This window comes from Mauremys mutica, chromosome 1 (assembly GCF_020497125.1).
Source record: "Mauremys mutica isolate MM-2020 ecotype Southern chromosome 1, ASM2049712v1, whole genome shotgun sequence".
NCBI classification, from domain to species: Eukaryota; Metazoa; Chordata; order Testudines; family Geoemydidae; genus Mauremys; species Mauremys mutica.
In genome coordinates this window covers 259,890,218-259,914,429 of record NC_059072.1, presented here as the reverse complement: position 1 = coordinate 259,914,429, position 24,212 = coordinate 259,890,218, and the positions used below count along the sequence as shown (strand labels likewise).

Here is a 24,212-nt window from a genome sequence, read left to right as displayed (position 1 = left end):
GGTGAAACCCAGAGTCGACTGATAATCAGTTTGGCTTTGTCATATTCTAAATTTGCTATCTTTCACCGTGACCTTGTTTATTTTTTTTGTTCACTTAAAGCAGTTTGAAGATATTGGTCTGAAAACCATGAGCTCCTCATATTAAAAAGATACATTTTTAAAAAACCTTTTAAAATTTAGGATCAATCAGTCATTCGTAGACTTTATAAGATCAGATAAGAGATTAGAGCATTAATTATACATGCGTTAAAATACACCTTACAAATGGCTGTTGAGAACCACTTGATAATGTATCAGACGGGAAGAGATAGAAATATTCTCTCATCTGCCAGGGTACTAAACATAAGACAGCACTTACCACAGCAAAGCTATTCAGAGAAACTACTACCCAAAAACTTTCCTGGAAATGAATGATTTTCTTAGAAGATGTAATTTACTCCAACTGCAAAATGGGATAGAGGCAATAAGTGCACTGGCCAAAATGTACAGCTTCTAGCTACCATCCACTGGTGCATCAGAACACATTTTTGTTTGATCTCACTATGCAAATATTTGCTTTTAACAAATTCCAGTGCTAAAATAAAGATGTAAGGAATGGAAAAAATCCCTTAAAATGGCACTTCCCAAGACCAAAAAATCCTGATGTGTACCTGAATTATCCTTTACAAATGGACTCGTTGTGGAGCTTTTTCCATTGGTACCAGCTTCTTGTTCAGGACGTTTAGTTGGATCAGTATTACGGGGTGATCCAGCAGAATTGGGATCTGTACGAAAGAAAAATGATTGATTTCGATTTAGACAACTGAAGATATTAAGCTTTATAAGGCTGCTATATATCATGAGATAGGACTAGCTTTGAATAGAAGATTCTTTATGCAAAGGGCTATGAGAGAGAAGAATATAATTTTCCTTTTAAAGCAAAATTGATTTTTTCAGAGGTTTAGATTGTGAAGCCATCTGCAGAAACTATAGGGATTCCTGTAATTGGCTAGAAAAGCTTTGCAGATGACATTTCAGTTTAACTGAGCAAGTTGAGTGACTCCTAAACCAATTTCTAATTAGAAGAATAATTCTTTCTTTCTGCACAATAGGTTATCTATATATAAAGAGACAATGAACAAAAACCTCTTCTGTAGTTAGAATTCATAACAAAAAAAACTATAGAAACATTAGCTTCCCTCCTCTCATTTATTCCAAATAATTATGAACTGTGAAGTTGTGGTTTTGTTTTTAAAATAAAAATAAAAATGACTGAAATGCATTATTACTGGCTGTCCTTCCCTTCTAGAGAGCTCTACAATAAAGAGATCTTATTACACTAGTGCTCCACTTGTAGAAATCTGTCAGTAGCTTAGGTACAGAAAATAGGCTTTGCTCTCAAAATCTAAGGGAAGAATGACCAAACTAGACTCAGTTGGCACTCTGTTCTATGCTATTAAAAGAAGCCTGCACACTAAGTAGGGTACTGAGACTGATCAAAGTGATTTCATGAAACAGCAGATGGTCTTTACCTTGTCCAACTTTCATGAGGATCTTCATGGCTTTTGTCTGGCACACCCCTCCCTCCTGGTTATCCAGGCCCTCTAATGACCCATTTGATGTTGCTGATTAAAAGAAAAACAAAAAAAGATTTCAGGAAATCAGTAGGCAAAGTGATGTGAATATGCATGCCTGAAAACAGGGATTCCTTTAATCTACTGGAATCTGTTCTTGTTGCTCAGGTTGACCTAGGAAAAGCTGTGAAATGTTGAAAGCCAAAAGAATGAATACATCGGTAAGTCATACATTATATACAAACGCTGGAATGAGTTATCAGGTTTCAAATTTACTCAGCCACTTTTTCTTCTATGCACAATTGACTGACTTTCTATTATGCCCCTGGATGAAATGGCATCACCTTCCAAATAAAGGTAATGGAGTCAGCTGAAAAAGAAGCCCTGCCAGGCTCAAAGCAGCAAAGTACTTAATTCACTTTTTTTTTTAAAAGCAACATCATCATAATCACCACAGTACACCTGCTTCCTCTGTGACAGATCTCCTGTTTAAGGAAATGTGCACATACAAAAGACAAGGTGAAATCCGAGATTCCACACTGATTGGAAAACAGTATTTTATTTTTTTTAAATACAATCTTATTTTTCTTAAGGCTTTTAAAAACTGTTCTACTTTAACAGAAACCTTTCAGCTTCTACAAACAAATTAGTGTCTCCCCCATGTTTAAATTGTTCTTTCTTATCTGTATGCTTGCTTGAACTCCACATACCCACTTGCAGCCAACTGCTAGCTGGTATTGCAATCTGATTTGTGTATGAAGCACAACTCACTTCAGGAACTCATACAAATCAAGTCAGAGTCTACATGATTTTACTCTATCGCCAATATTCGGGGGAAGAGGGGGAGATCAGTTTTCTTCCATGCTACACTAATACTATACTGTATTGTATTCTTACGACTACAACTACAATCCTTTACTAGCCTCATCTTTATAAGTATGCTCCTGACAGACAATATTGCAGATTAACCAAATACATTAACAACAATGCAGTATTTAATAGTGGGGGATGATTCTAAATCTAATTCATTTCATAATTTGTATGAGTGTTTTGTCCATTTCCCTTTATTTCCCAAAACACACACACACTGATACCAGAACACCTAGTGCAAAAAAATAAATAACAGATACCAGTTGTATTACTTGTTGGGATTCCCATGGACTGCTTATATTAAACAGCACTTTTCTTCCTCTAGACTCAGTCGTTTCATCTGAGGACCTAATTCAGCAAGGGCCTCACACTGTCCAGCTCTTTGTTTTCAGTTCCCCTTCCCCTCCCCTTTCAGCTTCCTCTGGGATTTGCTTTTAATATAGCTTATGTGTATTTCCTACTTCCTTCACAGTGTCTTCCCAGCCCATGTTAATATTTTTTCTGCTTTAATCTTCTCCTTAGCTATATACCCTTTACACTGAACCTACCTTCCTACCCTGTGATCCACTGCTTGTTTTTCTTCCACTTCTGCTTCTTTTGCGTGTAACCTGTTCCCCCCTGCCCCACATACAATTTCCAACTTGTTACTCCTTCTCCTATACTTTGCTTTCCTCATATTTGGGCCCTCCCGTTTTTTTCCCCCCTCTACAACTAATCTTGTTTTCCCCTCCCTGACTGCACCATCGTCACAAAGAAAGTTACTGAAACTTCAGTTTGTTTTTACTTCTAATCTTTTCTTTTAAAAAGTTTTCAAAATGAAAAAAATAAAACCCAACAACCCACACCACAATAAGTAATTTAAGATAAAAGCAGATCTGAAACGTGCCATTGCATTGCCAGACTCAGAAAATAATGGAGACATATAGTTTTGAGGTTTTTTTTGTTTTGTTTTCCAGAGGGAAAAAAAATCAATACTAAGAACTAGTTCTGGACATAAATCAAATGTGTCTTTGCTGAAAGTGTTTTTTATGACCTATTTGCCAATGTACAGGCACAAGGACAGGAAAAAAAGTAGTAAATAGAAATATCAAAACTGAGCATCAGCTGAGAGTACAGCTAATAAACACTGACTTTATTTTGGGGTTTTTTTTGTTTGTGAGTTTTGGTTTTGGTTTTTTATATCTAGGCTACAGAGATTCACAATCACTTTAAACTCCACTTTCTCAGACTGTAACTGATTAGAGTACAACCCCTTCTCAATATCAGTATCCTTTAAAAATTTGTCTGATTTAACCTACACTGTCGGAGACCCCAATAATATTAGAAGACCCACAGTTTAATCCCAGTCTAATACAAGGAAAGTAAGATGGCAATAGGAATGCAAAACTATTACAAACGCCCGGTCTCCATCAAGATAGCCCAATATTACAATGAAGCTGATGTGTGCTTTTCAGAGTTCAAACTGCCTTGCTTGCTTACTAAAAGAATGCTTTCATAGCTTTGATGATGGATGAATGAATTTGCAGGAGTATTCACTTTTTCCACAGTCCTTCAAGGGGTTTTCTGAAAGCTGATGTTATAGTTTAGGGGAGAGAACACCATATCCTGTGGAAGGAGGAGTATTCAGTGAAGTATATTCCAGTGGCAAAGCAACTTCTCCCCTTAATTAAACTAACAATTAGTCAAGGCTGGTGGAGGAAATTATTTGAAAAATTTCATTATGGCTGTCAAGATATCACCTCACATACCCCAGTGTGTGGGGAGGAAGACGGGGCAGTTTTAAACAGTTTTAAGATTCAAGAAGATGAAGGATTTTCACTGAGAGAGAAAAATAACATAGGATACCAGAGAAAACACTCTTTCCTGTCAAAAGCTTAGTATGCAGAAGTCATACAAGGGAACTAGTGCAAAATATTCCTAGAACACTTGCAGCTGTCTTTATATTTGATCTCTGAGTGAAAATTACACCTCCAGTAATCTAAACCTCCTCCATTACACACACACGCACACTTCAGGTGGGTAACCCTGTTCCTGGAGTTCTAATTACATTAATGTTGCATCCTGATTCCTAAGAATTTTTTAAAATAATTAATAAAGGTTTTTACTGTGATTTTATTAAAGGTAATGATCATGAAATCACAAAAATAATTAACTATATTTTAAAGTGCACTTGCTAATCTGAGATTTGTGTGTTTATAAAATATTGAACCAAAATCTTAAACTCTCCACTCAGTTTATTTAAAAAAAGAATGTGCATTTTCTATGCCTCGGCTTGATCTGCTTTAGGAGCATTTGCTCCAAATATTTTATCTGACAGCCTATTGTCATGCTAAGAAGAAAGTTTATTAGGCTCTAGTTACATGCTGACCATGATGTGGTATGCTTGAAGATGACCATTTGTATCATTGTTCCTACCACTGTTATACAATTGCAACAAATCTTGTACAAAGTGTATCATGTCAGGTGTCAATGGAAAAGTTACAATCTGTCAAGTATGATTACGCTGGTTAAATCCATGTATCATCACTGTATCTGGAGTTATGAATATTGGCTAGGTATTTGTATCTCAGGTGGTTTTGTTCTTGGGGTGATACCGACAAGGTAGGCTATGCCTTCACTAGCACTTTTGTCAGTAAAACTTAAGTTGTTCATAGGTGTGAAAAAACACAACTCTTGACCGATATAAATTACACCGACAGAAGCGCCGGTGTGGGCATCGCTATGTCGGCGGGAGACACCTTCCCATTGACATAGCTACTACCCCTCACTGGGGAGTGGTTTAATTATGTTGACAGGAGAGCTCTGTCCCACCAGCATAAACCAGCTACACAGGAGCTCTTACAGCGGCTCAGCTGCATCAGTACAGCTGTGCAGCTGTAAGGTCTCTAGTGTAGACACAGCCATAGTTTACATTCAGTCTCGCCAGCCCATTACGAATAAATGAATACAAGAACAAATGGATATAAACTGGCCATCAGGAAGTTTAGACTTGAAATTAGACTAAGGTTTCTAACCATCAGAGGAGTGAAGTTCTGGAACAGCCTTTCAAGGGGAGCAGTGGGGGCAAAAGACATATCTGGCTTCAAGACTAAGCTTGATAAGTTTATGGAGGGAATGGTATGATGGGATAGCCCAATTTTGGCAATTAATTGATCTTTGATTAGTAGCGGTAAATATGCCCAATGGTCTGTGATGGGATGTTAGATAGGGTGGGATCTGAGTTACTACAGAGAATCCTTTCCTGGGTGTCTGGCTGGTGAGTCTTGCCTACACGCTCAGGATTTAGCTGATCACCATATTTGGGGACAGGAAGGAATTTTCCTCCAGGACAGATTGGCAGAGGCCCTGGGGTTTGTTTTTTTTTGTTGCCTTCTTCTGCAGCGTGGGGCAGGGGTCACTTACTGGAGGATTCGCTGCACCTTGAAGTCTTTAAACCATGATTTGAGGACTTCAATAGCTCAGACATAGGTTAGGGGTTTATTACAGGAGTGGGTGGGTGAGATTCTGTGGCCTGCATTGTGCAGGAGTTCAGACTAGACGATCATGATGGTCCCTTCTGACCTTAAAGTCTATGAGTCTAATAAGCTATTCAAGCTTGATGGGCCATTAAGAATCCATTCTTCAGAAAGCTCTTTCTGAGGATGCCTCAGACAGCAAGGAGCCAATGGCCACCCCTGTGATTCAGCAAAACATGTAAGAGCGTGTGATGTGAACATGTGACCTCAGACTCCATCTTTGTCAGTAGCTTTCCATACTCAGGGTCTATGGGCTTTGATTGGGCCAGTAAATTTCCATGCATGTGGCAGAGGTAGGGTTGCCAACTTTCTAATTACTAAAAACTGGATCCCCCTGGTCGGCCTCTTCCCCCTAAGGCCCCACCTGCTGCTGCATATCTTCCCTTGAGACCCTGCCCCACTTTGCTTCTTCCCCCAAGTCCCCACCACTGCTCCACCTCTTCTCTTGAGGCCCTGCCCCTGCTCTGCCTTTTCCTTCACGGCCCCGCTCTGCTCATTCCTCTCCCCTTCCCCCTATCACTCGCTGCTCTCCTCCCTCCCCCACCCCATCCTTGTCACTCAATCCTCTCCACCTCCCCACCACCCCTGTTGGGCTCCCTCTGCTCCGGAACTGAGACAGGAGCTACAGCCTGATGCCTGCCTGCCCGCCAGATGCAGGTAGAAGGCAGCCCCGGCTGAGCAGGGGCTGGCACAGGTTGATGACCCAGTGCCTCCCCCTACATGGTAATCAGACTTTTGGTGTCCGGTCAGTACATCTGACTGGACACTGCCAAGTCCCCCTTTTTTACCAGACTTTCCAGTCAAAAACCGGGCACCTACCCTAGTCAAAGGATATAAAAGACACCTGAGACATCTTCATTTTCCCTCATTCCTGCTCCAGTTCTTTGGACTGTGGATTTACAATTAAAAAGGAGTATTCTGAACTATGGACTGAGGACCTTCCAATCTTTTGGAAGTTACCAGAGACACTTTTACAAGCCAGCAATCTATTCCATCATTGCTATGATCCTGATCTATGAACACTGAAAATCACTTTTATGTACATGATTCCTTAGCCATTCAATAACTCTCTTATTTCCTTTTGTTAATAAAATCTCTAGTTAGTTTACTAAGGATTGGCTGACAACATGATATTTGGCTAACATCTGAGATTTATATTGACCTAAGGGACATGTGTCTGATCCCTTGGGAGTGGTAGAACCTCATATATGGTGAACTGGGTTTTCAGAAACCTCTCACTATATTTAGACCTGTTTGTCTGGATGGGAACCAAGGACTGGAATGCTGAAAGGGGACTTTGTGTGGCTTCTGGTTAACCAGTGCGGTTAACTACAGAAGCACCTTTGTTACTGGTTTGGTGAATCTAATTATAGAATAAACCACCAGTTTTGGGGGACCGTCAGCCCACTTTCTTGCAGACTGTCCTGAGTGTGGCATTCTCAGTGTGGTCTATCCCAGGCAACCAGTCACATTCATCATCAGAAAAACTATATAATCCTGCAAAAATGTACATACTTAAACAAAGTTGCTCAAAGGTATGTTTTCAGGATTGGGCTCTATGTTTTTTATATCATGTCACCAGCATCTTCCAGTAAACTGAAAATAAGCACAACAGTGCTAACTGCATAAAATAGCATTCATTACTCCCCCCTGCCCCCCTTGGATGACACAGGTGCATCTAAGCTTCTGAAGTCCAGTCATGCTCCACTGAAGTCGATGGCAAAACTTCTGTTGATTACACTCAGAAGCAGAATGTGGCAGTTGGTAAGCAAGAGCCTATACCCAACATTTAAACAAACAGACAGATGCCTAAATCTCTCTGAATCCCAATTGTCCCTGTCCAAAGTTTAAGACTAACACATTTTCAACAATAAACGGAAATTAATGTTTGATCACTATACTAGTGGCCTGAGCCAGAATTACTTGAAGTTCACAGGAGTTGTCAGAGTGCAAGGAATACAGGGTTGGGCTCAAAGTGTTTTGTGGATTTGTGTCCCTGGATTTTTAAGAAATGGCAGTTAAAGAGACCTGACTAATTCTTGCTTTTGGGACGTGAAATGCATCTATTCAGTAATTGTAAAATACATTCTCCATATATCCCCTGATTTGAATGGGAGGTGATGAAATTATTCAGATCAAAGCATCCAGTTCTAGTTCTGCCTTCTGTGGTTTAAAATACATAAAAAGCCACTGGAAGTCATAAATCAGTGTTTGATGTTTCATATTTATTTGCTTTTAAAACTTCACAATCCCTGTTTATTGTGTGAAATGCATTAGCCATAAATGCAGAGGCAGGGAATCAGTGACTGAAACAGAATCAGCAGACAAGAATAGTTCCTGGCTATGATTTTTATACAGTCCCCATGGAGAGGAAGTAATATTACATTTTAATATGTCTTCATTTGATTGTTATTACTCGGCCTCCCAGGAGGCTAAGCCGCTCCATGCATCTTTGGCTGTTTTCAACCAATCAGGTTGGTGACTTTGCTCTAATCAGATGAAGAATTAAGCTTCTGGATTTGTGCCTCTATATAGCTTTTCATTCACAAAGAGATTAGAAATGAAGGCAAAGTCACAAAAATCAAGGCTCATTCACTTTTAAAGACATACAGTACAAAATTAAAAGCTCCACCGCCATTACTTCTAGGAAAATGCTACTACAACAAAGTCTTAGGCCTTTGTATCTGTCACAATTACCTTTATATCTGTCACAGTTACAAATACTTCCATGCTTTTTAAGCTACAAAATAGGCCACATTAGTGACATGTCCTTTGGCCTAAAAAACTTTGTGACCACTTTACTTCAGGGCTGGATTGTGACATGGATTACACCCACCCACCGAAGGAGGTAAAATCACACCCATTCCCAACATGCCAGCGCTGCCTTCTCAGACCTTGTGTCTGGGCATGCAGAGATGAGCAAGCGCTCACGGCTGAGTGCCTGCTTCCTCCCTTTGAGAAATTGGACGGGGGAACAGGTGCAGCCTGAGCTCTGCAGCCACCTAGTGTGAGGAACAGCACAAAGGAGACATTGCAGACACAGAGGTTGTTGTAATTTGCTGCTGGTGTAGGCCAGAGTAAGGGCAAAGCAGGAAAGGAATTGTGACTTAGAAGGGTCTATTTGAGGTACAAAGCTCCCAGGGATACTCCTGGGTTAGTGAATTCTGTGTGCCACCTCTTGCTCAGAACTGTGCCTTAAGTCACTATCTAGGCCTTTGAAATGTGGGTTCTTACAATTAGAGTTAAATAAAATCAAAACCCTATAAATCTCTCATCCAGCTTTCACCCGATGCTATTCTTGAAAATAGAAAAAGGAACAGAAAAACCCAAAAGTAGCAATAAAAAAAAAGCCAACTGTAGATCCAACAGTAATAAGAAGTTATTCTTATTGAAAAGGTATACTTGATCTAATATGTGCTCACAGGATCACTAAGTACATGGCTTTTTTTAATAAAAGAAAATTCCTTTGCCACAGCATCCTGGATGTGTGTTCTAGCTGCTTTCATTCACTTTTGGTCTTTTTAAAGACTTTCTCAGCAAAGCACCAAATAAATAATTCTTTCCCATAAATTATCTACATTTACGAGACAGGTTTAAGAACACCAAGAACCACATACCAAAATAAGCACAAATCAAGAAAGTTGTTTTAGAACAGCCAGGATGATGGACAAGGCAGCTGAGGAGATATAGAGTGTTTTAATTAAATAGAATTATATTTGCCTTTTTCACCCAGCAGCAATGTCAGATCTTGATGAGTCTGGAACAACTAAAGAAACTCATTTAGATCAGTTAGCCAAAGAACAGGTAAGTCAGCAGGCATTCTGCTTGATGGGCCGCAAGAAATTTTACAGTGGGGATAAAATCTGTTTATTTTAATTACCTACAGATTGCTGATAGTTTACTTTTGCTTGTAGTTAAAATCATCATCAGATTAATATTAGCACATATTTAAAAAAATCTCCTGAATCTAAGCTTTGTTTAATCAAGGAATCAGCTTCCAACTGTATCCATAAAAGGTACCAAAGTTAGGCCCTGACACTGGAAATACTGACACCCACTCATAATTTTAAGCATATGAGTAGGCCCACTGAGTCAAGTTAGCACGTATGTATATACCTGCAGGTTGGGGAATAAATTACATGCCAATTTTGCAACCCTTATTCACATTCACTATTGCCTTAGTCAGTGAATAATGGCACTTATTCCAATGGGATATGCTATTACGCAACTTGAGTAAGGGTGGCAGACTTGGATCCTTTATTATTAATTATTATTACTATTAAACTTACATCTTTCCTTTTAAGGGAAGTGGCATTCAATGAGGCTGAGCCTGATGCTGCTTGTGAGCTCTAAATTTATTTGCTTCTGCCTGTCAATCTTGAAGAGAAAGGCAGTATCACTCCAGATTAGTGGATACCATGGGTGAAGTCCAGTAACCACGTGAAAGCCCAAAAGATCCAGAGCTACATCTTGATCTAATGAGCAGGCATTTCAGGGGCCACACTTGTCTTTGTACAACACAGGCCCCGCCTGTCATTGTCCACAGCAAGGCAACAGAGAATGACAAGACTACAAGTACCTACTCATGCTAGCCCAAAATATCTGTTCTTTCTTATGAAGTTCAAATAGTGATGTCACTAATGCATTATCTTGGTCACATTTAAGTTAATGGCAAAACCCCATTTGACTACAGTTGAAGCAGGATCAGGCCTAAATTTCTTCCCTTCCTATTTACGGATATTGGACAAATGTATGAGGTGATATGAAGTAATTTGCTTGTGTCCTCCATAATCACTACCTCCTCCTCCCCACCAAAAACTATTATTGTTTCAAGTGTCTTAAAATGAGTTGTAAAGATTCAGAGCCAATTAAAGAGAACAGTCCTCAAGGCTTTATTGCTAAAAAATATTATTTATACTTCTAAGATCTTTCATTAGAGTTAATTTTTTTCCAACATTATTTCCGTTAAATGGTTCTCATGAAGAACACTCTAGAAAATGTTGTATTTTTGCCATAGTGATCCAGCTACGCATGTCTACCACCCACATGGTTTCCTACAGTTTATACAAACAAATTATGTCTATGTGAGTGGTGAACTAAACTGTATAGCAGATGTAAACCTGCTAATCAAAATGTATTCACTTTATAACTTTCTTCTAAAGCAGATTACTGGATAGTTAACTTCATGAGACAGGAACAGATATTTTACACAGTTTGCCCTTCTTTCTGCTGGCAAAAACCCCACATGGATAGAAAGAAATGCACCCTACTGCCACAATAAGCTTTGCTTAACAGTTCAGCTGAACAGAACTAATAGAATTAGTTAGCATTCAGGTTACATTGATTGTCCCTAATGACAAACAGGCTGTCTAGAAACAAGACCATGAGCTTTAATATTATACAGGACAATATTTTCTATAGCACACAAACTCGACAGCTTCCTTTTCGAATCTGCAGCTGTCGTTAAAATCTCTCTGGTTTCTGACTGAAGCCCTTGGATGAGAAAAGGTTATAGTCAAATGTTTATATTAAATAAACAAAAAACAAAATAAAAGCCCACTCGTGCTCATTCTACTGTCACTAATTGCATGCAATGATATTAATGACCCAGTAATTGCTATACGAGTGGCAATGAAGTGGAAAACATCATTTTGAGGCAGAGTTCATCTCTAGGTGGTAGGACTTCACCAGTGATTGAGTTAATGCCTAGTGACAGTTTAGAATATAACACTACAGATGAGAAAATGTGCCACTCTCATGCTTATAATAGTTTAGATGGACATGACGTTATTTGCTTTGACCGTGTAGAGTCCAGCAGTAACCCCAATAAAGTGAAACAGTTAGAGTTTGCCCTACAGATGAACCTCATTCCTTTCAGGGGAGATGCTCTATACTATAACAATCTAGAGCAATTTTCCACATGTTTGCTTCAATAAAAGAATACCTTCATCTCCTGCTTTTACATCAAGCACAACAAAGGCATGCTTTATTGCAAAACACAAAAAGCTATTTACATCATCTAACTATCCTTCAGCAACACACAGTTTGGCACCTTAGTACTAAGATCAATTATGATGCTATTGAACGGCTTTGCACTTGGCAAAGCTAATCAGAAGTTAAGTACTGTTGTGATTGTTGTATGTATGTGTCTGTGTCTAGAACTATAAACCATCATCGTTCAGATCAGGGCCCAAGTTTTCAAACTTGGGTGTAGCACTTAAATCAAAGTGGCCTGACCTTCAAAGGTACTGAGTGCCTGTTATTCTCATTAGCTTCAGCAGGAACTGTGGGTTCTCAGCCCTTCTAGAGATCAGACCATTTTTCCTTAATTAGGCTATGTCTACACGACGGACCTTACAGCAGCACATCTATACCACTACAGCTGTGCTGCTGTAAGGTCTCCCATGTAGCTGCTCAATGCTGACAGGAGGGAGCTCTCCCGCTGGCATAATTAAACCACTCCCAATGAGCAGCAGGTAGCTATGTCAGTGGGGGAGCGTCTCCTGCCAATACAGTGCTGTCCACACCAACGCTTTTGTCTGTGAAACTTATATCGGTCAGGGTTGTGTTTTTTTCACACCCTGACCAACAAATTTTTTATCTACAAAAGTTCTGATGCAGACAAACCCTTAGGAGTCAAACTATTGATTTACGTATCAACTGCCTAATTCTGAACACCCAGGTTTGAAAATTTTGACACATACCTATGACTGGATAGGAGGATAGATATTTTAAATAAAAACTGTGTTAGTCAAATTTTAAAGCAACAGTTATTCGTAAAAAATAATTTTCAATTCATCTTTGAACTTCATTTGTTCTAAGGTCACAAATCAGTTAGAGTCTGGCCCTGATCCTGCAATCAGAGCTAGGTGCCAGCACCCATGTAGATCTCCACTCAATCAATGGGGTTTCAATGGGTCTGCACCAATGGGTCTGATTGCTGGATAGTGGCCTACAAATGCATTTGCATGCTAACACAAAATATTTGAAAATCAATTCCTTTTCAACTTACCTGCCAGGACCTGAGTTCAGAGCTCTTTATTTTCTCTGCAGCAGTTCAAACATCACAAGCATATAAAGATGTGTATTTTCCTGCACTTTAGTTGCTTATGGTGTCATCAACTAGTGCATCAGAAACAGATACACCTATTAGCAATTAAAGCTCTAACCATGTTTTTAAAATAGTTTTTGCAAGTAGGATTCTAGTATAATTTCTGAGAACACTGTGAAGAAGGAACCACTGAACCACTCCAAAGAACCCCTGTTACAGACTACCTAAGGCCAAATCCTGCTCATCTTACTCACATTAGTATTTGTATTGATTTCTTTTGGACTGAAAGCAGAAACTAAGCTGTGGCCCTAGTTTATAGCAGAGCTGGTCAGAAATAAAAAACGGTGATCATTTTTTCATCAAAATTTCCAATGTTGACTAAAACCAGAGATGGGATTTCGCAAATAATTTCACTCAAATTTCACCCTGTTTTCCAGCCATTTCTATTCTATAATACACTTTATCTAGTACAGTTCACAGACAAAAAATTCTACACTAGCCAGGGAAAGTATATTCTGGAAAAATACATTTCTGACCCCAGGCTGGGAAGGGTCTAAGTAAGGAGGGAAATGATTTTTGATTGTTATATTAATATATTATTTATTTATTTTTTAGATTCATAAACATTTCTGTAGATGCCTATGCAATTCTCTGGGCTCCTGTTCCATTAATTAGAAATACATACTATGCAATAAAAATAATATAATACAAACAACAGTACAATATATAAGACTGCTCATCCCACTTCATAGATAAATATGCATCAACAGAAATATAGAATAAATGTAAGTGTGTTTCCGATACATACGTGTTTCTTGTTTTAGGTTAATAAATAATAAAATACACTGGATCTTAATTAAGGGACCTACTCTTTCACCTTGCGAGACAAGTTAAGTCCCATTGATTTTAGTGAGAGTTACTCAGATCCTGCAGCACGAGAATAGGTCCTAAGGCCCTGATCCTGTGAAGATTTACGCATATGCTTAATTTTACACGTGAGTAATCCTACTGAAGTCAATGGAACTGCTCATGCACCTAAAGCTAAGCATGTACATAAGTCTTGGCAGGATCTGGGCTTACGTTATTTTTTTTTAAGCATTTCAATTCTCTCTTAATGCTAATCTGCATGATGAATAAATAAAGGCTCCTTAGCAAGGAAATTGTTTTCCTTCGTGCATATACTACATCTCTAGTATTGTTGAATCATTTATAAAGCTAAGTGAACTAAAAAAAAATTGCTATAAATAAATAGTGGCTGAAAATACTAAACTGTATCCTATGAAATATTAAAAGCAGTTTCATTTTGAGCAATTCTTAAATAATTCTTTCTTCACTTCTAAGCAATCATTCTTCATTTCCTGTCTGCTTACATATCCACTTTGCATATAATTTTTTTTTCTCACCGGCTCCCATCCTACTAACAATCAGAGCAATCTTGTTCTTTCATTTACTGCCCTTGGGAACAGAGAAGTGGTACTTACAGATTTCCTGCTGTAGTACCTCTGTCTAGCTTTAAATGAGATAAACTGTCAGTATTGCCTAGGTAATGGCACTGAATATGAACAAAGACCATCAATCTAAAATAATCTTATTCTCTTACAGACCCTGTGTGGTCTGGGACAAAAATCCCAATAGACCGTGACTACATTAGTCCTTCAGGTCTTAGACACTGTCAGGAATCTGAAGCTGTACAGACACTGATTTTTTCTCTCTCTCCAATGATATTATTTGTATGAATTGTATTTATATACAAGAGTTAAGTGTGTTGCTGATATATCCCTTAGAAAACTCTCAACAAACTCAAAGACTGACCTTTGGATATCATTTTACACTAAGAAGAGTTGAAGGTAATTCATTTAAGTGTCTGAGGAAGAGGAGAAGTAGGACGAGGAAGGAAGAGAGAATGTACTTCATGTATAGCCAGAGTCAAGGTGGCTTTTAATACATGGGCTTTGCCTCCTGGAAAAAATACAAATTACATTAAATTGCTACAAATGTATGATCTGCAATAAAATTATGAATGACTTTGTATAATCGGAGGAGTGAAAGTCTATAGGATTTGTGCAACTTTGTGCCATTGAAACTAAAAACATTTCATAATGGCATCTGTGCTAGTTTCTTTTGGGTATTTGAAAGTTCTCTTGTGAGCCCTTTTGCAGGTTCCAAGTATTACAGACTGAGAACGCTGTGTAAGAGGCATTAGCATCTTCAGCCACTCTGACTAGCTGAGGATTAAACATTGTTTTGTCAGAATACAAAAATAAAATCAAATGTTCATGTAAATCTGCTTGATCACCCAAAAAGATTTACTCCTTCTAAGCAGGCCATATTTCAGGACACAATCTGTACAGTCTTTTTATGTGTTTTTTTCTTTGACAGTTATTGCCTTTTAATTGTAACAGAATGACACACAGATAACATAAAAGCCTTATGGTTTTATTAAAAATCCACTTAAGGCTAAAGATACAGAATGAATGTTTAGATCTTAAAAGCCACCCTGCTATTAAAAGACTTCTCTGAGCGCTAGTTCTGCTAGCCAGTCCAACCTTTTAGATCAGTGAGGGATTAAAGATTTTTTAACAATTTAAGCCAGAGGCCAATTACATAATTGGGTCACTTGAAAAAGTTGACAAAAAACATTTAAGGAAAGCCGCATATTCCATTTTGCTAGTGTCAAAGCAAATGATCATCTAACAGTAAACTGAGCTAATGAGGTCGGAGGCAGACCTGGGGGTTCAGTGGAACCCTTCCGAGGGGCATTCTGCAGTCACTCCTTGGGTCTCAAGCATTCTCTATTGAGGAATAAAATTTATTTTTCAAATTTCTAAAACGCAGTGATTACATTGAAAATTGCTATTTAGTGCTTCATATTCAGTTTCTTAAAGACTTTGGACCATATCCCCTTTGCTTTGTGCCACAGAATGGAGGAGATTAACAGAAAACGTGCTCCCTTCGCTACAATTCTACTATGTGGGTGGTGTTGATTTGAACAAAAATGACACTGTCTCTTTCTCCAACTCCACGGAAGCCCCTCCAAGCTAAATCAGTGCATTTGGGGCTCTGCAGTTTCTGGGGCTGAAGACACAGCTGGCTGGAAAGGGGACAAAGCCAGAGAAAAGTCACTATATAAAATCATAATCTTCCTGAAGTCAACGGGTGTTTTGTCATTGACTTCAGTGGGGTCAGGATTTCCCCTAGTGCAGTGGTTCTCAAACTTTTGTTTGGTGACCCCTTTCACACAGCAAGCCTCTGAGTGCAACACCCCCTTATAAATTAAAAACACTTTAATATATTTAACATCTGTATAAATTCTGGAGGCAAAGCGAGGTTTGAGGTGGAGGCTGACAGCTCACGACTCCACCATGTAATAACCTCGCAACGCCCTGAGGGGTCCCAACTCCCAGTTTGATAACCTCTGCCCTAGTGGTTTTGGCATCAATTCCTTTAAACTCATAATAATTTCCCTAACTAAGATGATTTTGCATTTTATTTTATGTAATCTGGCTCCACCTTAAAAAATCTCCCCTTCCACCTAGGGAAGGTTGGGCCTGCTGGAGGTACTGGGCCTCTGCATGAAGACCCAGCCTTTTGTGGATATCCTAATAACACAGAGCTTTCCTGTGCATATTGGGATATACAAGGAGTAGAGGGTCACACTTCCCGCCTACACAGAGTTGCAAACACATGATGAGATGGTTTAGTGGAAAATCCACAGCCTCAAATCTGCGGTTTTCTGCCTATCTTTGTCCTTCCCATGGATATTTACATTGAAGAGCACGATTTAGCTCCATGCATTTAATTATAGATTTCCTTAGGGAAATAGGGATGCTAGTTAAATAGCCGTATATTTTAGAGTAATCTGATGTGAATGCATCTCAAATCTCAACTACATTTGACCTCACCCAGCTATGTTGGAAAGAAATCAGATAATACAGAAATAGATCTACTACAGTAGAACCTCAGAGTTACAAACATCTTGGGAATGGAGGTTATTCGTAACTCTAAAAAGTTCATAACTCTGAACAAAACATTATGGTTGCTCTTTCAAAAGGTTACAACTCAACATTGACTTAATACAGCTTTGAAACTTTACTATGCAGAAGAAAAATGCTGCTTTCCCTTTTTTTTAGTAGTTTATGTTTAACACAGCTCTGTATTTACTTTTTTTTTTTTGGTCTCTGATGCTGTCTGATTGCATACTTCCATTTTCAAATGAGGTGTGTTGACTGGTCAGTTTGTAACTCTGATGTTCATAACTCTGAGGTTCTACTGTAATTTCCAAGGAACCAAAAATTGATGATAGCAAAGTAAGGACATTATTCTATTGCAGTTTATTCATTTTAACAATAGTATGCAACATCATCTTTCCAGTACTGCCATTAGCAGCATTAACTCTTCAGACCAGATTCTGATGCTCTTACTTACACTGAGTTGTACCTCACTCTATCAGTAGTCCCACAGAAATGCACTGTATTAATTGCAGGTTAATGTACAACTCAATGTGAGAATGGATAGTTTCTAATACCCTTTCTTTTCTAATGCATTTTAAAGAATCCTTTTGTTTGTGAGGTCATTTTTTTACATGTAATTATTTAATGGAGAAAAACTGCATCCATAGGGCTTGTCTACAGGGTACTTTAGTCCAAACCAGAGGGTGTAAAAGCTAGTGCGCACTAGTGTGTTGCACACTAACTGACCTGTATGGACCCTGGTGGCATGCACTAGAAGTTTCCTAGTGCACATTAATGTAGTTCAGTTTCAAATAGCACTACATTAATGCATATTAGGGAACTTTTTGTGTGTACTAGCAGGGTCCACACAGGTCTCTGACATGCTAGTGTGCACTAGAATTTACACCCCTCTGGTGCAGACTAAAGCATCGTGTGGAAAGCCCACAGTCAGACTTTTGGGGGGAACTGTGGGTATGAAGATCTCTCTCTTATATTTCCATTACTAAAATGTCTAAGTGCCATGGGAAAGCATGAATTTAACCTCACCTTTCCCTTATGGCACGTGGTACAATGGTGTTTCTCTACCCACTTCACTATTAGCTGTGCCATCATCATCATTGCCAGGATCCTATTTTATGGATCAAGCCACAGTCAATTCTCAATAGAGGTTGTGCTCCATAAACCTCCCTCCCAAGATCATGATTCCCATCATTCATCTGGTCACACTTAGTCTAGTGCAGGATCTTACAGTGCTTCCAAACTAGACAATGTCAGATAGGAACATACTGTCAAAAATGCAATGCAAAAAACACACACAGAAGGGGAAATATTACAACAAAATATTTGTGTCTCTCATACAATAGATAACTCAATGCATTCTTCCAGGGGAACTGAGCACCTGTTAAACTGAAGATTCAGGAATCTGGAGTTTATGCAAATTATTTGTATCCTAATTTGCATGGATAATAAATATGCATTATGTTATTTACATAATTGACAGCAAATATCTTGATTACCAGTACTTCTGACAGGGCTATATCAGGGAATAAGCTTTATGGACTTGGGAATTTCTGAGCTCCCAGCTGGCTCTGGCATATTTCTGGGCTGGTGTTTAAGTAAATGGCTTCTCTTTGAGGCAATGTCCCTGGCTGCTCCTTGTCCTAGCCCAGGAAGGGGCTGTGGTTGGGCTGCTTGCCCTGGTCTGATGATGATCATAGAATCATAGAATATCAGGGTTGGAAGGGACCTCAGGAGATCATCTAGTCCAACCCCCTGCTCAAAGCAGGACCAATCAATCTGGAGGGGATCTGGCTGCTTCCTCCCATCAGCTGGCAATTCTCTGCCTTGCTGGCTACCCTAGTTGGATATCCCTTATCTTTTGTGAACTAACTGGGATGGAGTGTGGGCTCTGCCTGCTATTCCCTAGTTATGGTCCAGCATTGCTCTAGCTCTAAATCTAGGTCTCTGGCCAGGGGTGGGTTGGAGGACTATGCTCTACATCTCTGTGGTGAGAGTCCTCCAAGCTGGCGCTCTGTGGTTAGGGGCCTGGAATACTCTATTTATAGAGATCCCACTTGGAGCAGCCCTGACTGTAACAGCTTAGGTAACAGCCAAGTTTCTGGCCAGGGGGAACCTCTTGGACAGAGTGGGCCTGAATAGGCCAGGCTAGGGGTGGGGTAAGCCAAGGGGCAGAAAGGCCAAGTCCTTGCTCCTGCCCAGCTGACCATGCCCTTTGCCCTCAGCAGCGAGGCTAGCTTGGTGCAGCAGTGCCAACTCGCACCATGTGTGGTATTTTGCTCAGCTCTCATGGGCGTGTGAGAATATGTGAGAATTTCAGCTTTCATAAAAGAATTTCTCATGATTGTAGGAAAAAGGCTTAGAATAGATTCATATCAGGGTTGGAAGGGTCCTCAGGAGGTCATCTAGTCCAACCCCCTCCTCAAAGCACGACCCATCCCCAGACAGATTTTTGCCCCACATCCTTAAATAGCCTTAAATTCAAGGATTGAGCTCATAACCCTGCATTTAGCATGCCAATGCTCAAACCACTGAGCTATCCCTCCCCCCTTGAAAACATGAACCCTGAAGCCTCAAAAAATAGAAGACCAAGAAAAAAAGCATTGATTATTTTTAAAATCTGATGATTTAAGTAATTTTGGGGTCTGACTTGTGATTTCCAAACATTTGGGATTGGCAATACTGTTGGGGGCAACATTGTCACTGATTCCCCCATTCTTAGCCAGGTATCACCTCCCTTCCAAGGAGTGCAGAAGCTGTGGAGCAGAAGTTAACACTGCTCCAAGTAGCATTAATGAAAGCAGCAATTTACAGCCAAATTGCAATGGATTTTCCTGGCTCTGCTCCCGTTGGTTCACTCATCTGATGAATATTAGACCTGATTCTGGTTTTGCTTAATTGGTGTAAAACAGGAGGAGCGCTAACAAACTCAGTGAAATTACCCTGATGTAAAACTGGCATAACTAAGATCTGACTCAGACCCACTTACCTCTGAACCACAGAAAAGAAGGGAGTTTCAGCTCCACGATACCTGATTTTCAGAGCTACTGAGTGCTCACAAGTCCATTGCTTCAGCTGTGGGTGCTCAGCACTTCTCAAAATCAGACCCATGGGCCCAGATCCTCAAAGATATTTAGTTGCCTAACTAGTTAGGGGACTAGATATCTTTGAGAAGCTGGGCCATGGTGCTTATGGGCACTGCCAGCATAATACAAGGAAGGCCTTTTCTTGACACCACAATAAGCAGTAAGTGTGGCAGGCCATATTGTTAGGCAGTAAGCAAGGTGTTACTGAAAATCTAGTATGGTTTCTGAGGAGTAAGGCAGCAGGCCAAGCGACTTCTACCCACCAAAGAATGCAATAATCCTCCAGGAAAGGCAATATCTATTATGTCTTATTGTTATAATGAAATAATTATAGAAAAATAAAGAAAATGAGTCATACTCATGGATTTACCCAGAGAATTGTTGACTCACATATGACAGACCTGACCGCCTATCAGAAGGTTTTATTTGAGCCCATAATTCTCAAGTTATAATTATAATGGTGACATTTATTCCATTATATCTGGTCTACTGTGGATTTTTTCCTAAACTAGCATTACATATGTGCTATGAACATTAAATATTTCACCCTTAAAGCCAGCTACACCTCTACCCCGCTATAACGTGACCCGATATAACACGGGTTCGCATATAGCATGGTAGCAGCGGGATCCCGTGGCACATGAAAGGGTCCGGGGCTCCGGCTGCTGTGGGGAGCCCCGGGCCCTTTAAATCACCGCTGTAGCCCTGCCGCCGCTACCCCGGGGCTGCAGCAGCAGGGCTCCGCCAGTGATTTAAAGGGCCTGGGGCTCCCCGCAGCCAGAGCCCCAGCCTCTTTAAATCACCACTGCAGCCCTGCCACCGCTACCCCAATATAACGGCGTTTCACCTATAACGCGGTAGGGATTTTTGGCTCCCCACGACCACGTTGTATCGGGGAAGAGGTGTATTTGCGTATAAATGGACATGTTTATGTTCCTTTCATTAGGATTACATGCAACTGACACAGCATCTGATCCTGCAGTTCTTACACAGGCAAAGTTCAATGGGCGCTTCGCATTGACTACAGCATCAGGCTCTTTTGCACCTACTTTAGTAGACTGGTGGGTTTGGGTTTTTTTTAGACAGAGCCTGACACCATCAACAAACTGCATTTTAAAACTCCCACATTTCTCTATCAATTCTGTGATTATTTCACATTTTAATTATACTGACCGGTTACATATTTCTCAGTAATTTATTACATATTTTTAAGTATAATGAAACTACTAGAAGCAGTCCATATGAATATGTATGTAATAGAGGAGTATGTATCCACTTTATTTTTATTATTTGTTTCCCTTTAACACTCCAATTTTTGTGTATGTTTTTTAAATGATCTATGTTTATTACAAATGAAAAAAATATCAAGGGCAGCTTCTTTCCGGGGCTCAGTTTTCAAACATAAACACACAAAGAAGAAGATGGGAAGAACCAAGGTCCACCAATGCCCAACCTACCTGTAATTGCAGGAAATGGACTTTCTGGAGTATGCCCAACTCCTACTAGCAGATGATCTCTGCTCAGTTCTCCAGAGAAAGATGGAATGCCTGTAAGGCTTTGAATGAGATACTTTGACCTTAATGTTAGAGAGCCAAACCCTTGGCTGGTGTAAATTGGCACAGTGCCTCTGAAGTCAAGGGAGCTATGTCATTGTACACTCGCTGAGGGTCTAGGCCAGGGGTAGGCAACCTATGGCACGGGTGCCGAAGGCGGCACGTGAGCTGTTTTTCAGTGGCACTCACACTGCCCAGGTCCTGGCCACCGGTCTGGGGGGCTCTGCATTTTAATTTAATTTTAAATTAAGCTTCTTAAACATTTTTTTAAAAAACTTATTTACTTTACATACAACAATAGTTTAGTTATATATTATAGACATAGAAAGAGACCTTCTAAAAACGTTAAAATGTATTACTGGCACGTGAAACCTTAAATCAGAGTGGATAAATGAAGACTCGATACACCACTTCTGAAAGGTGGCCAACCCCTGGTCTAGGCCATAATCTTTAATAAGATTTGGCTGCGGCTAGGTTTAGATACCTTAACTCACAATCTGTAGAATATTACCTTGCAAGAAGCCCCACTGACTTCAGTGGGACTCCTCATGTTGTACGGTACTATGTGAGCAAGGATATAGCCATCTGGCGCTTAGTAAGTACCCAAACCTATTATGAGAAGTCCTTATAGGCATAATGGTACAATCTATAGTGACTGAATACAAGCCTGAAAAAGAGACGGGACAGACCCTACAGATGCAGCAGGGAATGTTAAGTATGTTGTTGAAAACAAGTTGGCAAGAAAATAATTTAAAAGAAAAAACAATACAAATCCAGGCAACTTCTTTACTTGCATACAATGTACATAGATAAAAAAAAGAAAAGAATAAACAAACGCTAACTTGTACTTACATATAATGTAATAATCTTTTTTCCTCTGAAATTCCAGGCCCCAGAGGTTAGGGCTGAACTCTTGAAACTTGATGGTAAATTTAACATCTTGATCTGGCTTGGCACAGTTGAGTAGAGGTGTGTTGTCCTTTTTAATAGTACAGCTATCTGCTTGGTCTTTATCAACCATGTAGACCTTATAATACTCATACTGACCTACAGTTTTAGAGTCCACTTTTGGGCATATAATATCCAGTTTGTCTCCTATTTGTGGGTATAGTACCAATCCTTGTCCAGGAAGGAATCTAAAAGAACAAGGAGAAAAGGGGAAATGTGAGATATCTGATAAAGACTGATTCAAACAAATTGCATGTGAAATGAGCAGACAGGAATACACCGTTTCCAAACCATACATGATACAGCTGAACGAAGCACCTGTTGATAGTTTGTGCCTGACAATTTAAAATCAACAAGGTACGAATTTAGTTCTTGAAAATTAGAGCCAGAGTATGTCTTATAAGCACTACCCCACTTTTGGGGACTTCAAAAGGCTTTGTGTCCCAAGCAAGCACAATGATTACCAAAGCTTCCTTCCACAGCTAGCCAACTCCACAAGCCAGTGCAGGAAGGGCAGGGTCATGACATCTTTTCTCCTTCCTGTTTTAGGTGGCTAGCGTCTCCAGCCTCACGCTGTCTTGCACTTATTTTGTTTGATTCCTGCATGGGAACCCAAAGGGTGAGAGATTTATTGCACCTCCTGTTCCAGGGCATGGCACAATCTAGCCCTTAGGATTTACTAACATATCAGTTACTATTATGTGTATCGCACAGCACCTAGGAGCCCCAGTCACGGACTAGGGCTCCATTGTGCAAGGTGCTGTACAAATACAGAACAAAAAGGCATTCTGTGCTCCAAAGAGCTTACATTCTACTGCCAATCATACAGTAATGTGATCAGCTTTAATGATCTCCTCTTCTCCCTTTCGCTGCCCGATCCCATCGAGAACATGGTTGTGGTCTTGGTAACTTCAGAAAGGCTTTATTTCTTGTATTGCAATCCAAGCCTCCACTATTTCTCTAGCAGTCCCTTTGGAAACGCTGACACAGATTTCATAATTCTTAGGGAATCACAAGTGTGCAAGCATTTTGTTTCCATCCTGCTATTATATATTTGCTGCTGAAGTTAATTAACAGGCAAGCTTCATCAAGAACATGTCGAGTTACTTATCATAATTAGTCACTCATCGATCAAACAACAGGACTTATTTTAAATTGTGCCTTAAAAGAAATGTTTTACAAACCCATAAAGGAAAACTAAAAATAATTAATTGCAATATTGATTCAGCTACAAAACAAAAAGCCCTATTCTTGCAAGGACAAAAGCCATTGCACTTTTCTGCTAATCTTTTTTCTTAAGATGTATTTGGTCCAATTAATGCCTCAAAGCAAGTCTTTAGAGCTGGAGCTACTGATACAATATCCCCTAATGCCTACAGCTAAAAGCCTCTCTCTTCCCTTTTTCTCCTACCTGCCAGCCATATTGCTGCAAAGATCTTCCTTAATGGAGAATTGCTCTGAAAAACTGAAACAATGGCTTCCTAATGAACATCCTTCTTCAAGTGCTAACACTAAACAACACACTTAGAAAACCCAGCTCATCCATAGGCAGTCATCCTGCAGGCTCATTAAAACATCAGAGATGGAGAACAAAGCTGTAAGCCTAAAGTACCCCCATCCTTTACGTAACTAAAGGAGCCCACCAGCTATAGCATTATTAATAGATCA

At 39.7% G+C, this 24,212-nt stretch overlaps 1 protein-coding gene across 1 annotated transcript in view; it reads right to left on the bottom strand.

Annotated features, from left to right (window-relative positions):
* Positions 1–24,212, bottom strand: part of EFNB2 (ephrin B2) — a 54,360-nt gene that overhangs the window by 5,296 nt on the left and 24,852 nt on the right. Inside the window, exons 2-4 of the mRNA XM_045008313.1 lie at positions 22,449–22,732; positions 1,512–1,604; positions 651–764 (exon numbers count right to left, since the gene is read on the bottom strand). Coding sequence (XP_044864248.1) covers positions 651–764; positions 1,512–1,604; positions 22,449–22,732 — 491 coding nt within the window. The remainder of the gene's footprint in view (positions 1–650; positions 765–1,511; positions 1,605–22,448; positions 22,733–24,212) is intronic.